This window comes from Hylobates moloch, unplaced genomic scaffold, assembly GCF_009828535.3.
Source record: "Hylobates moloch isolate HMO894 unplaced genomic scaffold, HMol_V3 SCAFFOLD_6, whole genome shotgun sequence".
Classification (NCBI taxonomy): domain Eukaryota; kingdom Metazoa; phylum Chordata; class Mammalia; order Primates; family Hylobatidae; genus Hylobates; species Hylobates moloch.
This window is the reverse complement of record NW_026652281.1, coordinates 109202080-109217308: the sequence shown is the minus strand read 5'-3', so window position 1 is coordinate 109217308 and position 15229 is coordinate 109202080. Positions and strand designations below refer to the sequence as shown.

The following is a 15229-nucleotide window of genomic DNA, read 5'->3' as shown; positions in this document are numbered from 1 at the left end:
CTGTGTGTTTGTGTGTGTGTGTGTGTGTGTACGCATGGGGGCGGGGAGTAGGCAAGAGAGGCCAAGGACATACTCACAGACCATCTGTTTTGGATTTTTCTGGTAATACAGAAAACCTCAGAGGACCTAGAGCCTGATACCTGCCTGTCCATTTCTCTCTTCAGCCCAGGTTCGGGAAAGCAAATTCAGGCTGCAGGACAGCTGCCCGGGCCCCCCACAACCCTGGCACCAGCCCAGGGAAGACTGAGGAGCCTCATTCCATGGGGACTGGTGAGCAATAGCCCTCTCCCATTCCCCCCACCCAGCCTCATCCACTCTCTGCAGTGTGGGCAGGTCTGTTGATTCACGAGCTGGCTGCCTCATGGAGATACAGCTCTGCCTACAGCTCACAGTGCCTGGGAGCTCAGAAGAGGAAAGTGGGCTGAGGCTCAGCTTGGACCGTCAGCATCTGAGATGCAGCCTGAAGGGCTGGTATGGATGGAGGGACGGGATGCTGCCGTGCAATGGGCACGCGTGGCTGCAAACCCTGCCGCTTGGCTGGGAGGCAGGGGAACCCGGTAAAGGAACACTACGCAATGGGCGTGGCTGAGAATGGAGTGCGGAAAGGTGTGTGTGTGGCTGGGGCAGACTCCCGCCCAGATGACAGGAAGAGCCAGGTGCCCCCTCCACCTCCCAGGCCAGCCTCTGTACTCTAGCTCTCTCAGAGGGCTCACTCCTGCTGCCTGGGATCTGGGTCAGCCTCTCCCTCTGCACCAGCAGCTCTCGGTGGCCCCAAAAAGGCAAAGCTTAAGGGTCCTATTTCAAACTAGAGGTCATAATGGAGTCCAGCTGAAATGAGTAACACAACCAACGCTAACTGAGCGTGCGGCAGGGGCTGGCCCAGTGCTTAGCATTTTACATGGATCATTTCCCTCTCACATCCCCCTATGGTTACTGCCCTCAATGAACAGAGGAAAACTGAGATGCTGAGATGCAGAGATACTAAGTGTCTTGCCTTTGGGCAGCCTGACTCCAAGTCAAGCTCCCACAAGCTGCCCTGTGCTGCCTCCCTCACTGACACTCTGCCCCAGCTGCTCCAGAAGGGTCTACAGAAGAGACCTCACTCCTAAAGTGAGTTTTGTTTTTTTTTTCTTGAGACAGGGTCTCACTCTGTCACCCAGGCTGGAGTGCAGTGGCACGATCTCTGCTCACTGCAACGTCTGCCTCCTGGGTTCAAGCAATTCTCCCACCTCAACCTCCTGAGCAGCTGGGAGTACAGGCGTGCACCACCACGCCCGGCTAATTTTTGTATTTTGAATAGAGACGGAGTTTCACCATGTTGGCCAGGCTAGTCTCGAACTCCTGGCCTCAAGTGATCCACCTGCCTTGGCCTCCCAGAGTGCTGGAAAAACAGGTGTGAGCCACTGCACCTGGCCCCAAAGTGAGTATTAAACACAGCTTTACCTCTAGGAAGGATGCACTGTACCAAAATAAGCATATCTCAGTCACTAACAAGGGGAGGCAGGGCAGCCGATGTTCCATAAGGACGGGTGGCGTTGGTGACCTACCTCATCTGATTCATCTGATAACGTCTGCAGTAGGATGGGAAAGAGGCTGTCCGTGTGCCGGAACATCTGGAGAGCAGAAAAGCAGGGGTGCCCGTGAGCGCTCCCTTCGCCCTGGGACTGCGCTCAGTGCAGTGTCCTGCTGGTGTGCACGGACCCACTGGTCTGCACGGACCACTTCCCTCCCCGGCACAACGAGGGCTCCTCGCAGCACCTGTCACTTCTCTGCTGGCCAGGGTTTCCCTAGAAGTACAATGACCAAAATGCTACCAACCATGGGCAGGCCCTGGAAAACCAAGGCAGACCCAGAAGAGGCCCCTGGCTTGGAGGGGCCTGGGGCTCACCTTCCGAGGAGTTTTGATGTAGAGGTGGTAGAGCCACTTGAGAACTGCAATCCTGGTCATCATCCCAATGGCTGTGTCACTGAGGTGGCAGTTTAGGACCTGCACGATCCCGTCGAGGTGAAGGGTCACTGGGGCTCTTTCAGTGCTGTGGGTAAGACCAGGAGGGAGAGCAGAGGTGAAACCCACCACAGCCGTCTCCCATGGAGTCATGGCACCACTCTGGGCCTGCATATCCTGAGTCACACACTGCTAACCACTGTCCAGGGGGATCAGGGGTCAGGGATGACCTGATCCCACACATCCTTGCTGGTCTCCCACCAGCCCAGCTCAGCCCAGCCCAGGGGTTTGAAGGGGGCTTCTCTCTCTCCCTTTCCAAAGAAGTTTGGAACTTGCTGCTGGGTTGGAACCATGATAACCGTGTTTGGGGGACAAGGACCGGTCTGCTGGGCTCCCACTCAGTTTTCCTTTTCTTTCTCCAGCACCAGCCTGGCTTGCACAGGAGGAGAAACCCTCTCCGAATCACTGAGCTGACCTGACCAGGCTCAGGGCATTAAGTTCAGACCCTTTCTTGAAAAAACAAAACCACCAGGTCCGGACCATACGAGGGAAGGTCCCGATAACAACTGTTGACCTCTGCCAGGCCCTTCACCGACCACCTGAAGGATGTTTCTCAAGTGAGGTCAGGGATCGAGGCTTGTCATTGTGCCTTGTCACTGCACCAGGGCACTCAGCACATTTGGCCTAGGAGAGACACCTTGAGAGTTGAGACCAAAATGGGCTCCTTTGAGTTGGGAAAGGGGTAACACAGCCTCTGCCTATGAGAAATGGATATTGTTCAGGAGGTACTTTTGTTCTGGTGGGCACAGGAAGCCCCCTGGCTTCTGTGGACTGAAGCCCTGCGGGTCCCCAAAGTCCTGCTAAGCAGCCTGTGGGATGGCGGGTGCTGCTGGGAGGCTATGAGTTGGTTTTCTGCCCAAAGCACTGCTCCCTGGCACAGGCTGGGTTTTCAAGGTGCGGGCAGCATGAGTAGAAAAACCTCAGGTTGTCGGGGAGGGGCTCCGTTCCTACCGAGGCACTACACTGTACTTCCCAAACGGTGCCAACAGGTGCAGGCCAGGGGCTGCATTTCCTGAGGACCTGGGCCAGCAGAGCAGTCCCCTGCCGGTATAAAACCGTCTCTTCCGTGGCATTTCTAGGCTGCTCAATTATTCATTTGCATCAGGAACTGATGGCTGTGCTTTCCTCACTCGCCTGCAGCCTCTCTGAAGCTCATTTGATGTGAATCCCTAAAGGGCACGATTCTGCACTCTGTAATTGCTAAGAGGAATTGCTATTTAATATGGTTTGATGATCCCCACGGTGCACATTTCAGGGGCGAGAGTGGGCACATCTATCCTCTGGTGGCCAGGAGCTCCAGGCATGTGATACAGCCACAGAGCCTGGAACTGAGTCCCTGGGTAGGGGGGCCACTGTGATAACCCTAGTGGTCACATGGCTGGAAGTTCCTGGTGTCTTCTGAGGATACCGAAACATTTAAATCTTTGCTAGCCTGAGACAGATGGGGACAGTACTGTGCAGGTAGAGGAGTCTAGGGCGGTAAACACCGGCCCCATCAGTCTCTTAATCAGTTTCTCTCAAGTCCACTGTCCCGCGGAAATACAACGTGAGTCACAGATATAATTTTACATCTTCCAGTTTTCAATTAAAAAGGAGAAACAGGTGAAATGAATTTCAATGCTATGTTTTAATTGACCCAATGTATCTAAAATAGTAGCATCTCAACATGTAATCAATATAACAGTCAATGTAAACATTCCCAACAAAATATATTCTCTTTTGTGTCCTAAGCCTTTGGGACCTGGTGTGCATTTCACGGTTACGGTGCACCTTGGTTCAGAGTAGTCACCAGGCACTCAGTAGCCACGTGGCTGCCGCAGAGGCCCACACAACAGTCCATGCCAGGACTTTCTGAGTGTTTTCTTGTCATCTCTGGCAGTTTCCTAGCCAGTCCCTTAGCTATGGCCAGCATTTACTGTTTTATCTCCCAGTCCCTCTTTTTCCCGTCCTGGCTGGCCTCCTGCAGAGCTCCTTCCCTTGCGTTCTGTTCCACACACTTCTTGGGCTGGAAGAATCCCCTGGCTAGAGAAGCTCATGTCCTGGGGGTGGAAGAGATGCCACCCTACAGCCCAGGCCTTATGCAAAGCAGGTGAACAGAAGCCACCCCCACCCCAACCTGGTTTTCCTGACCCTGTGAGCCCCAAAGTCTGTAGTGAGCCCCTTTCCAGCAGGAGCCACAGGGACATGTAGGCTGCCAGGGTCCAGGGTGTCACGAGGACCCCGTGCCTGGCAAATCACTGTGACAAGCTTGGCTGAAACAGCACCCCCTGGGAGGAAGGCCTTGTTTTTCCTTGTTTCCCTGGGAGCCTTGGGACTGCCCTGGAGCTGCTGGTGAGGAGCAGGGTGGTGCTGTGACCGGGTCCCCTACTCCACCAGCATGCGGCAGGATCAGTGGTGTGTCTGAGCCCCCGGGGGAATAACAGCTCTGATAACAATGGCAGCCATGATGGTTGTGAAAAGTGAACGCTCTGCTGGGCACTTTCCTACACAGCCTCATGTCACTCCTTAAAAAGCCCTATGACCTCAGGCACGCCACTTCCATTTCGGAGAAGAGGGAACTGAAGCACACAGATGGGAAGTCACCTGGCCAAGATTACACAGCCAGGGAGTGGTGGGGCCGCACTTTGGATCTGATCAGTCTGACTCCAGAATAATCTCACCTGCCACACAGCACAGCCTCCTGACCACGGCAGCAGGTTCAGAGAGAGTCCCTGGTGGCACTGCCTCCACTGTCTCCTGGGAGGGGCAGCAGAACGTCAGCTCCTGTGTGGACCAGCCCCTCTGAGCCCAGGGGATACCTGGCAGCTCCAGGTGTCCGTGGAAGGAGGTTAGCACACACTTTTCAGTGTATTTTTTTATCAGAAGGGTAGACAGTGGCTCACACCTGAAATCCCAGCACTTTGGGAGGCCAAGGCAGGAGGATGACTTGAGGCCATGAATTCGAGACCAGCCTGGGCAACACTGCAAGACCCTGTCTCTATGAAAAATTTAAAAAGTTAGCTGGGTGTGGTGGTACACTCCTATGGTCCCAGACACTCGGGAGGCTGAGGTGGGAGGATTACAAGATCCCAGCTGCTGTCAGCTCACCTATGGTGAGCTATGACTGTGTCACTGTACTCCAGCCTGGGTGACAGAACAAGACCCTGTCCCAAAAAGAAAAAAAAAAAAGAAAACAAGGGGAGGCAGAGGACACGGGGGAAGCCTGATGCTCCCCACCAGTGCAGGGTACACTAAGAATCCAAAAGGGCCAAGACGCCAGACTGGGTGGCCCCTCTGCAAGCCGAGCTCTGTGGCTCACAGTGGCCCTAAGATGCTGCTGGCCAGACTGTGGGGCCTCTCCTGCAAGTGGTGCTGCATCAGGGCCAAAGAACGGCAGCATACCACGGAGCTGGTATGTGAACTGGCAGCATTTCGTGTATTAACATTCTCCAACTTTCTCCATAGCAAACACCTGAACACAGCGAACCTGAAGGTATAGGGCATCTTCAGGCTGCTACTGAGGCGTTCCTGCCGCACTCAACCCAGAACCTCATCACTGAAAGGAACCTCATGGTTCAGGTAACACAACCCTTCAAGGCACGGATGAGCAAGCTCAGGTCCAGAGGCAGTACGGGACCCATCTGAGACCATGAGGCCATGTACCAAGCACTCATTCCCTGGGCTGGAGACACTCTCCCTGGGCTTTTCTTCCCTTGCCTGGCTGGAGGTGGAGGTCATGGGAAGCAGGTGAACCCTAGAGGACCAGGCAGACTGATCTTAGTGCCTGGGAAAGGGAGGGTCAAGATCCCAGCTGCTGTCAGCTCCCAGCTGCTCTGCTGGGCAGGGTTGGCTGCTGCTGCTGAGCTCTGCGCATGCTCAGCAGGGAAACTGGGGCTCTGGGACCCTGCACTCTTCCTAGAGGGCACACTGCATGATGTGCTCAGTTCCCCAGCTGCTGGGCCGGAGCCTGAGAGGTAGCACCCCGCTGTCCTAGCTTACCTTACCCATCAAGAACAGAGGGAGCTCACTCAGTTTAAAATAGATTTCTGCATCAGTTCCAAAAAGTCTAGACGAGTCACTCCTGGGGGCTTCTGAGTTATTTCAAGGTGTCTGCAAAATTCCATTTTCATGGAGCATTTTCTCATAAAGCATCTTATAATGAATGTCTTACATGTACGCGTACTACAATTTCCAAATGCATGGCACTGCTGTGGCTATTAAAATATAGATTTACTGAATAATGCTTCTGATACTACCAATAAATAATAATAAGTTCCAGTTGTTCTCTCGGGGAGACAGCACTTCATTTCTGTAACGTCTAACTTTTTACGGTGTTCGGGTTACATCTCTAATCAAATCAGAAGAAAGGTAAATCTAAAAATAGAATTGCTTCTGAAACTGAACTTGCTCTTTAAAACACAGATAATTATAAATTTTTTCAATCAGCAGAGGCTAAAGCTGGGAAATACTGATTTCTAGAACTTTCTGCCTGCTTATTTACAGGACAGTGAGCTACACCAGGAGAACTGGTGTCACTGAAGACATCATGACCCTTGGCAACAGCCTGAGCCTCGTAGTGGAGACTGTTCATACAACACCTGTTTGAGAACTCCTAAATCAAATGAGTTAGGGAGGCCAAATGCAAAACTGGAACTCTCCAATTGCAACTAATAAAGTTAAATGCATGGGCTCTGGAGTCAGACAGATCTAGCTTGAATTCCAACTTGGCTACTAATTAGTTGAGTGACTCTGGGCAAGAAGTTAATCTCTCTGGGTCTGTTTCCTCATTTGTAAGATGGGGATAATAACAAGGTTCTTATAATAACAATTGTAGCTAAAGTGTGTAAAGTGCTTTCTGCGGCCCAGGCATCATGCTATGTTCTCTACATACTTAAAAAGCTTTTAAAAATTATTATTATTGAGACAGGGTCTCGCTCTGTCACCCAGGCTGGAGTGCAGTGGTGCAATCACAACTCACTGCAGCCTCAAGCTCTGGGGCTCAACTGATCCTTCCACCTCAGCCTCCTAAGTAGCTGGAACTACAGGAATGTACCACCACACCCAGCTCATTTTTGTATGTTTTGTAGAAACGGGTTTTCACCATGTTGCCCTAGGCTGGTCTCTTAACTCCTGGGCTCAAGCAACCAGCCTGCCTTGGCCTCCCAAAGTGCTGGGACTACAGGTGTGAGCCACCGTGCCTGGCTGTTCTTTACATACTTTAACTCACTGAAGCCCCATATCCCTTTGAGGCCAGTACGGTCATTACACTGAGTTTAAAGATGAGGAAACTGAGGCGAGGGAAATTATGCTACTTGACCAAGGCCACAGCCAGGCATGCTGGAGTTAGGGCATGAATCCAGGCAGCTGGCTCCACCAGGCAGAGCAGTCACGAGAGAGAACACACCCAGTGGAGACATTTCTCTCTGAACCCTTTCCTCAGCTAGCAAGCATGCTTCCTCCACCCTGGTTCCTTCACTTTCCACCTCTCCCTGGGGAGTCCAATTTTCCACCTCCCATGTATTTCCCATGCTCTGGAGGGTAGAGGAACCCAGACCTACAGCCACCTCACCACCTGCTGCTTTTCCAGGTGGCATTCTTCCGTGGCTAAGCCTAGGGCCACCAGGGGCTTCTCGAGTATCGCAGGAAGAGGGGAGACGAGGGAGGGGGAAGAGGAAGGCTTCTGCTCTCAGGTTTAGCCAGTTAATTCTCCCTGTGTTTCAGTCCAAGTGAGAAATCTTTTATAAAAAATCTGGGATGCAAGGATTGCTTCCATGGTGATCCTTGAACCCCTGAAAGTGAATTCAGAATTTCATGTGGATGTGCATTTTTTTGGTGTGTGTGTGACAGAGTCTCGCTCTGTCACCCAGGCTAGAGTGCAGTGGCACGATCTCGGCTCACTGAAACCTCCGCCTCCCAGGTTCAAGCAATTCTCCTGCTTCAGCCTCCCAAGTAGCTGGGATTACAGGTAAGTGCCACCACGCCTGGCTATTATTTTTTTTTTTTTAATTTTTATTTTTAGTAGAGACGGGGTTTCACCATGTTGGCCAGGCTGATCTCGAACTCCTGACCTCAGGTGATCCTCCTGCCTTGGCCTCCCAAAATGCTGGGATTATAAGCGCGAGCCACTGTGCCCGGCTGTGGATGTGCATTTTTTTTTGGAAGAGGGTCCACAGCTTTCATCAGGCTCTCCAAGGGTCAATGGCCACTCAGAGGCACAGGACTGCCACCACCATGGCAGTTTCCTGCCAGGTGGGAATGCCTTTCTGCCGTGGGAGGACTCTCAAGTCTGGCCACCACTCTGGGCAGACCTGAACTGAGTGAAACTGGTGGCCTCACGTGGTGCCCTGGGCAAGCGGCGCAGCTGAAGAATCACAGGGTGGGTCTGGCTATCTGGCAACTCTGCACGATCCCACTCGTGTCCAAGCTCAGTCTCACTGTGTCAATACCGGCTGTGGGAAGAAGGTGGTGGGCTGGAGCCCCGGCATGTTGGCTCTGGTTTTACAACTCTGAAGGTGCCCAGCACTTCAGCACAGCTGGTGACACTGACTGTGCAGCTGCCACATGGGGACCTGTCACCAGGAGTCAGGAAGCACTAGATCATTTGTTCTTGTTTGGCTTTTTAGGTAGGACGGTTTGGATTTTAGGTAGGATTTGGCATTGGCTCCTGAATGACAAGTACAAACCAAAACCCTGGTTCCAGTCTAGCAGTTCCTGGCCTTGGCACAAGAACTGAGGGCTCCTGTAGGCTCATCCCAGCCAACGGTAGCACAGTCTCCCTAGCGAGGCAGTGGACAGTGGTGACCCTCCGCAGCCCATGGCTTACGCCTACCTCTGCGTTCTCCTAGACCTCCCCGACCTCCCCCTCAATCCCCATAGCCCAGATTACAGAGACAAGTCTACAACAGGCTTTTGGCTGCCAGAGGGAGGCTTTTAAATCCCAGATCAGATCCTGCCATTCCTACTTGTGACACTGTCTCCACAGCCTCCAGCGCAAAAGCTAAGCCCTCTGCAGGATACACGTGTCCCTGCATGTCCATCCAGACCGCTCCCCGATTTCCGGGACCCAGTACCTGAGTCTGCCTCCCCGCTTCTCCTGGGATGCTCAGAGCCACCTGGAACAGAGCTCTTGACCACCCCACCCACACCTGCTCCTCCTTCCAGCTCTGGTGTGCAAATGACACTAGGATAGCTGGGGTCTGGCTCACACTACATTTCTAGAAGGCAGTCTTTCCCTCACCTCTCTCCTGCCTACCCCATCCCACCCATCAGTGAGTCCTGCGGTTCTCAAACCCACCTAACTTTCTCCACATGCTGCTTCTCCCCAGCCTGAGCCCCCATCCCCTCTGATGGGGACAATGGTGACAGCTCCCTAGCAGGTCTGCATCCAATGGGCCCCTCCTAGATCCACTGTCCACAGAGCAGCCCCCTATTCTTCCTTCCTTCTTGTCCCTACCATGAAAGTAATACTACTGACCCCACAGGACTCAGACAAAGCTGAAGGATCTGACATAAAGGTTTAGCACTACTCTGGGGCCCTGGAAGCCTGGCTGCATTGACTGGCATTAGCTGTTATTCCCAGCCAGTCTTCTCAGTGCCTGGGCTCAGACACCATGGCCCTCCCTTTCCGGTAACTTCACCCCTCACATCAATCGCTCCCCTTTCCAGTAACTTCCTGGCTACTTCTCTGCCTCACCACTAGAGTAAATGAATGAAGGTCAGGGACACATTCAGGGGCCAGCTCTTATCTTGGAGCCTGCAGGGGTGAGCACAGGCAGGTGCACTGGAACGTGTGACAGCTATGTGAAAACGAGAGAAAGGCAACATTCGCTGATCTGCTCCATCGACGTAGGGGGCTCCTAGGGGCACATTTCATAATCAGCTGCACCTTCGTGCTTGGAAAACATGCTCAGGGTGCTGAGGGATGAGGATAAGTTCACAAATGATATCGACGTGGGAAGAACCCTAGCTAGGGGTCTAGGGGGAGAGCCTCTTGGGGGAGAGTGCACATTTTCTCTTCATGAGTGACTGGCTCTCCCAGGGCCTAGGCTCACTGTCAAGTTCAGGGGGAAGAAACCCCTGTATGAGACCCACCATCCACTCTAGCCCCAGAGATGCCAAGGTCACCCAAAGAAAAAGTGACATGGGGCAAGTCCAGGGGACTCAGACCAGGGCAGAACCGTGACAGTATCCTCCCCGGGGAGTCCCTTCACCTTGCAGGGAGTATGGAGGGAGCCCCAAGGAAGAGAATTATTTTGCTGCCTGGTCTGCAGTGCCCCCTTGTGGAAGACTACGCCATTACAGCTGACCTGGGCGCACAGGAGACGACAGCTCCTGGGGCCGGTGATTTATCCTTAATCTTGGACATGATTAATGACTGCCCATGCTCAGGCTGTCCTTGAACAGACTTCCCCTTGTGGGTCTTGTTGGCTCCACATCTTCCTGGACAAACAGACAGCGCTGAGTCAAGGCAACTGTGTCTCACTGCAGTCACCATGTATTAGCTGCACTTTTATTATTACAACTTGCGTTTACTGACCTCCAATAGCTTAATTTTTTTTTAATATTTAAAAATAAGTAAGAACAATCCATTTTCTCTCATTTTTTTTTTTTTTAAGACATTGTCTCACTCTGTTATCCAGGCTAGAGTGCAGTGGTGTGATCTCAGCTCACTTCAACCTCTGCCCCGCTCTGGCTCAAGTGATCCTCCCACCTCAGCCTCCCCAAGTAGCTGGGACCACAGGCACGCCACCACACCCAGATAATTTTTTGTATTTTCAGTAAAAACAGGGTCTCGCCATGTTGCCCAGACTGGTCTTGAACTCTTGAGTTCAAGCCATCTGCCTGCCTCGGCCTCCCCAAGTGCTGGGATTAGAGGCATAAGCCACCATGTCTGGCCCCCAATGGCTTCTAATCCACCCTATCTATCCATCAAGCCTGGGTGGGGTAGGCTTGCTCAGTGTCCTTCAGATTCCTTCATCAGTTAACTCTTTTGTGTACGAGGGTGTCCCAAAAGAAGCAGCTGCAAGTAGGGTTTGCCTTGGGTCACTGCTGTAGTCTCCTGCATCTGGGAAAGGTCTAGGCCGCTCGCTTCCCACAAACCCTCTGGCTGAAACAAGCCACTTACCTGGCTGCAGTGAAGACACTGATGCTGCTACTGAAGCTGGAGTCACAGGAACCATCTGGACCTCCTGGGAGAGGAAGAGGAACAAGGGGTCATGAAAGGCTGTTGGGTCTCTTGAATAAACAAGACCCCTGTGACAAGCACATACAGAACTCTCCAGAGCCCCATACCTTGATTCAGGCTCTTCAAAAGGACCATGGCTCTGGAGCCCTGAGGACCCAATGACCAGTCATTCTTGATAGTCCCCAAGCTTGTAAGTCTGTGGTCACAGTGATCTCACAAGGAGGGGACACCAGTGCTGAACACATCTGGCAAATCTCAGAAGGGATCACTGGCCTGAGGGGAATGGATGTTTAAAATGACAGATATGCCCGGCATCCTTAGCTATCAGGAAAATGCAAATCAAAACCACAAGATACTACTGTACACCCATCAGGATGGCTAAAATAAAAGACAGATAATAGCAAGTGTTGATGAGAATGTGGAGAAACTGGAACCCTCGTACATTGCTGGTGGGAATGTAAAATGGTGCAAGCTGCTTTGGAGAACAGTTTGGCCATTCCTCCAAAGGCTAAACATAGAGTCACCACATGACTCAGCAGCTCCACTCCTAGATATATACCAAAGAGAAATGAAAACTTACGGCCACATGAAACCTTGTACATCAATCATGTTCACATCAGCATTATCTACAATAGCCAAAAAGCAGAAGCAACCCAAATATCTATCAACAGATGAATGGATAGATGAGCTGTGTATGTATAGCCATACAATGGACTATTATTTGGCAATAAAAAGGGATGAAGTACTGATGCACGCCATAAAAATGAACTTTAAAAACATTGTGTTAAGTGAAAGAAGCCAATCATAAAAGGCTATATATTGTATCCCTTTCTCGAAAGTGTTTAGAACAGGCAAACCTATGGAGACGGAAAGTGAACTGGAGGTTGCCTAGGACTGGAGGAGATGGGGCAATAGGGTATAATGGCTAATGGATTCTTTCAAGGGCACGGAAAATATTCTAAAATTGATTGTGGTGATGGTTACGTAACCCTGTGAATCTACAAAGTCACTGAATTGTACACTTGATGTTGGGTGAATTGTGTGGTACATGAATTCTATCTCAATAAAGGGCTTAAAAAATGACTTTGGGGAAAGGACTGTGACTGCACTGTGTCTGCGCCCGAGTCTTCCTCCAAGTGGCCAGCTCAATACCTGTCATTAGTATTTAACTTACCATCATATAACCCAGGGTAGAAAAGCATCTACCTGGCATCGACTACTTATTTTTCTCAGTTAAGGAATAACCTTTAAATTTCAACCTTTTTCTTTTGGCATCTAATCAAGTTTCCTAAACAGCTAAGATGTTCTAGATCTGGAAAGCTGCTGGTAGGATCCTGTTCCGCCTTCAGCCCCCGTCTAGGCACTGGCCACAGCTCTCACTGCACTGAGAAGGGAAGATGGGGCTGGCAGTCCTGCAGTGCTTGGGGTGGGAGGTGCTATGGGAAAAAATTCCAGACTCCTGATACTAATTTTTTGTAGTTGTGAAATAATTTTAGATGTACAGAAAAGTTGCAAAAAGAGTAAAGAATTCTTTTTATACCCTTCAGCCAGCTGCCCCTAATGCTAACATTGTACATACCCATAGTTCAATTTTTTTTTTTTTTTTTTTTTTTGAGATAGCGTCTCGGCTCTGTTGCCCAGGCTGGAGTCTAGTGGCACGACCTTGGCTCACTGCAATCTTTGCTTCCTGCATTCAAGAGATTGAGCCCACCTCAGCTTCCAGGGTAGCTGGGACTATAGGCATGTACCATCAAGCCTGGATAATTTTTTTTTTTATTTTCAGTAGAGATGGGGTTTTGCCATGTTACTCAGGCTGGTTACAAACTCCTGGGCTCAAGTGATGCATCCACCTCAGCCTCCCAAAGTGCTGGGATTACAGGCGTGAGCCACCATGCCCGGCTCCATAGTTCAATGATCAAACCCAGAAGGTTAACATCAATACAATACCATTAACTAAATGATTACCCTAATTTGAACATCACGAGTTTTTCCATTCCTGGCCTTTTGTTCCAGGATCTCAAACTGCATTTAGCTAAACTGTCTTCCTTGTCTCCTCCAATCTGTGACAGCCCCTCAATCTGTGTGCCTTTCATAAACTTGACACTTTCGAAGCACTGGTCACTCTGCAGAATGTCTCCCCGTTTGGGTTGGTCTCACGTTTTCTCACGAGTAGGGAGTTGCACATCTTTGGAGGGATGTCACAGAAGTGCTGCGCCTCAGTGCACCCTATCAGGGGAACGTGTTGTCTGTTAGCCTTGTTACTGGTGACATTAACCTCATCGCCTGACGCACAGTGTCTGCTGGGTTTCTCCCCTGTAAGGTTACTGTTTTTCTGTTTGTAATTAATAAATATCTTGGGGGAAGATACTCGAGATTGGAAAAATACTCTGTTTTCCCTCAAACATGTCCCCAGTGATTGGCCGCAGCACTCAGGGCTGGAGCTTGCCTATTACAAATATTACTGTGGAATTTGCCTGATGGTGATTTCTGTCTCCCCTTTTCCTCCATTATTGACTAAAATTTTCTTTTCTCTTTCTCCCCCTCTCCCCTCCCTCCCTCCCTCCCTTCCTTCTTCCTTCCTTTTTTTTTTTTTTTTTTTGATACAGTTTGACTCTGTCACCCAGGATGAAGTGCAACGGCATGATCTTGGCTCACTGCAACCTCCGCCTCCCGGGTTCAAATGATTCTCATGCCTCAGCCTCCCGAGTAGCTGAGATTACAGTCGCGCACCACCATGCCCAGCTAATTTTTTTTTTTTTTTTTGGTATTATTAGTAGAGATGGGGTTTCACCATGTTGGCCATGCTGGTGTCAAACTCCTGACCTCAAGTGATCCACCCACCTCAGCCTCTGAAAGTGCTGGGATTACAGGCATGAGCCACCATGCCCAGCGTATTGACTGAAGTTTTCTGTAAGGAAGAGCTGTCCCTTCTCCACCATTAATTAATGCCATTATTTATGTCATTATGGACTCCTGGATATTGATATTATTCCATGGGTTATAAATCAAAATGATCATTATTTATATTGTTGTTCAAATGATACCAGGCTTGGCCTCTTAAAAGTTTTAAATTATACCAGTAAAATATATCCTCATTCTAAAATTTTCAAACACAAAGCAAAACCTCTTTCTCTCCTTAATCTTCAATCTTACTTTTCTCTGCCTGCAGGTCACCGCTCCCTGGGGTAGGCAAGTCTCTTGCGCTGGTTTGTGCTGTGCTACTTCTTATTTTGTAAACATAAATGGGATCACAAAACTTATTTTCTGTAACTTGCATCTTTCACTTTGTCCTATGGCTTAGAGCAGTGCTATTCTAGGTGCGGGCCACAGACCTTTTCTCCTAGTAAAGGGGGCCTTTATTTCCATGTCCGTACTGCTGCCTGCCCCCTGTAGACCCAGGACGCAGCTCGGAGGGGACGGGGCAGCTGTGACAGGGGGCTGGGCCCGCTGAGATGCTCGTCCCCCTAGTGCCAAGGCCCAGGCAGCCTGGTGTCTGTCTGCTGGACCGGGGCCCGGGGAAAGGTGAGGAAAAGCTGGGGAAAGCTGGGCAGGATAGACTGGAACAGCAGCCAGGACTCCATGCCCCTGGAGGGCATCTTTTAGAAATACCCACATTTATAGATGAAATAATGTGGCATCAGAAATTGGCCTCAAATTAATTTAGATTGTCTCCTGATTTTCACTCTTACATCTCTCCTGTGCTTTCATGCAGGGTGGGACTGCTGAGGGGAAGGATTGGGCACTTCTTATTTTAATAGGTATTGTCCTTTAGGAAGGTTCTATCAATTTATATGTATTTCCAAATTGGAAGAGCAGTCACCCCTTCTAAAGCTTTCTAAAGCCTTTCTTCACCTGTACAACGTGGGTAATGACAGTACCTATACCCTAAGCTTGCTATGACAATGAATGAGCTAACATTTGTTAGGTGTTTAAAATGACACCCACCATATCATAAGACCTATTGAAGCATTTTTTTGTTGTTGTTTTTAGAAGTGGGGTCTCATTCTCTCCCCCAGGCTGTAGTGGCGTGATCATGGCTCACTGCAGCCTCGAGCTCCTGG

The 15229-nt window shown here is 50.5% G+C and overlaps 1 protein-coding gene across 1 annotated transcript in view; it reads right to left on the bottom strand.

The window, feature by feature from the left end:
- The window catches only part of VAC14 (VAC14 component of PIKFYVE complex), a 112885-nt gene that overhangs the window by 72991 nt on the left and 24665 nt on the right, over positions 1-15229 (bottom strand). Inside the window, exons 10-12 of the mRNA XM_032157854.2 lie at positions 11109-11172; positions 1889-2033; positions 1548-1613 (exon numbers count right to left, since the gene is read on the bottom strand). Of these exons, the coding sequence (XP_032013745.1) occupies positions 1548-1613; positions 1889-2033; positions 11109-11172 (275 nt within the window). The remainder of the gene's footprint in view (positions 1-1547; positions 1614-1888; positions 2034-11108; positions 11173-15229) is intronic.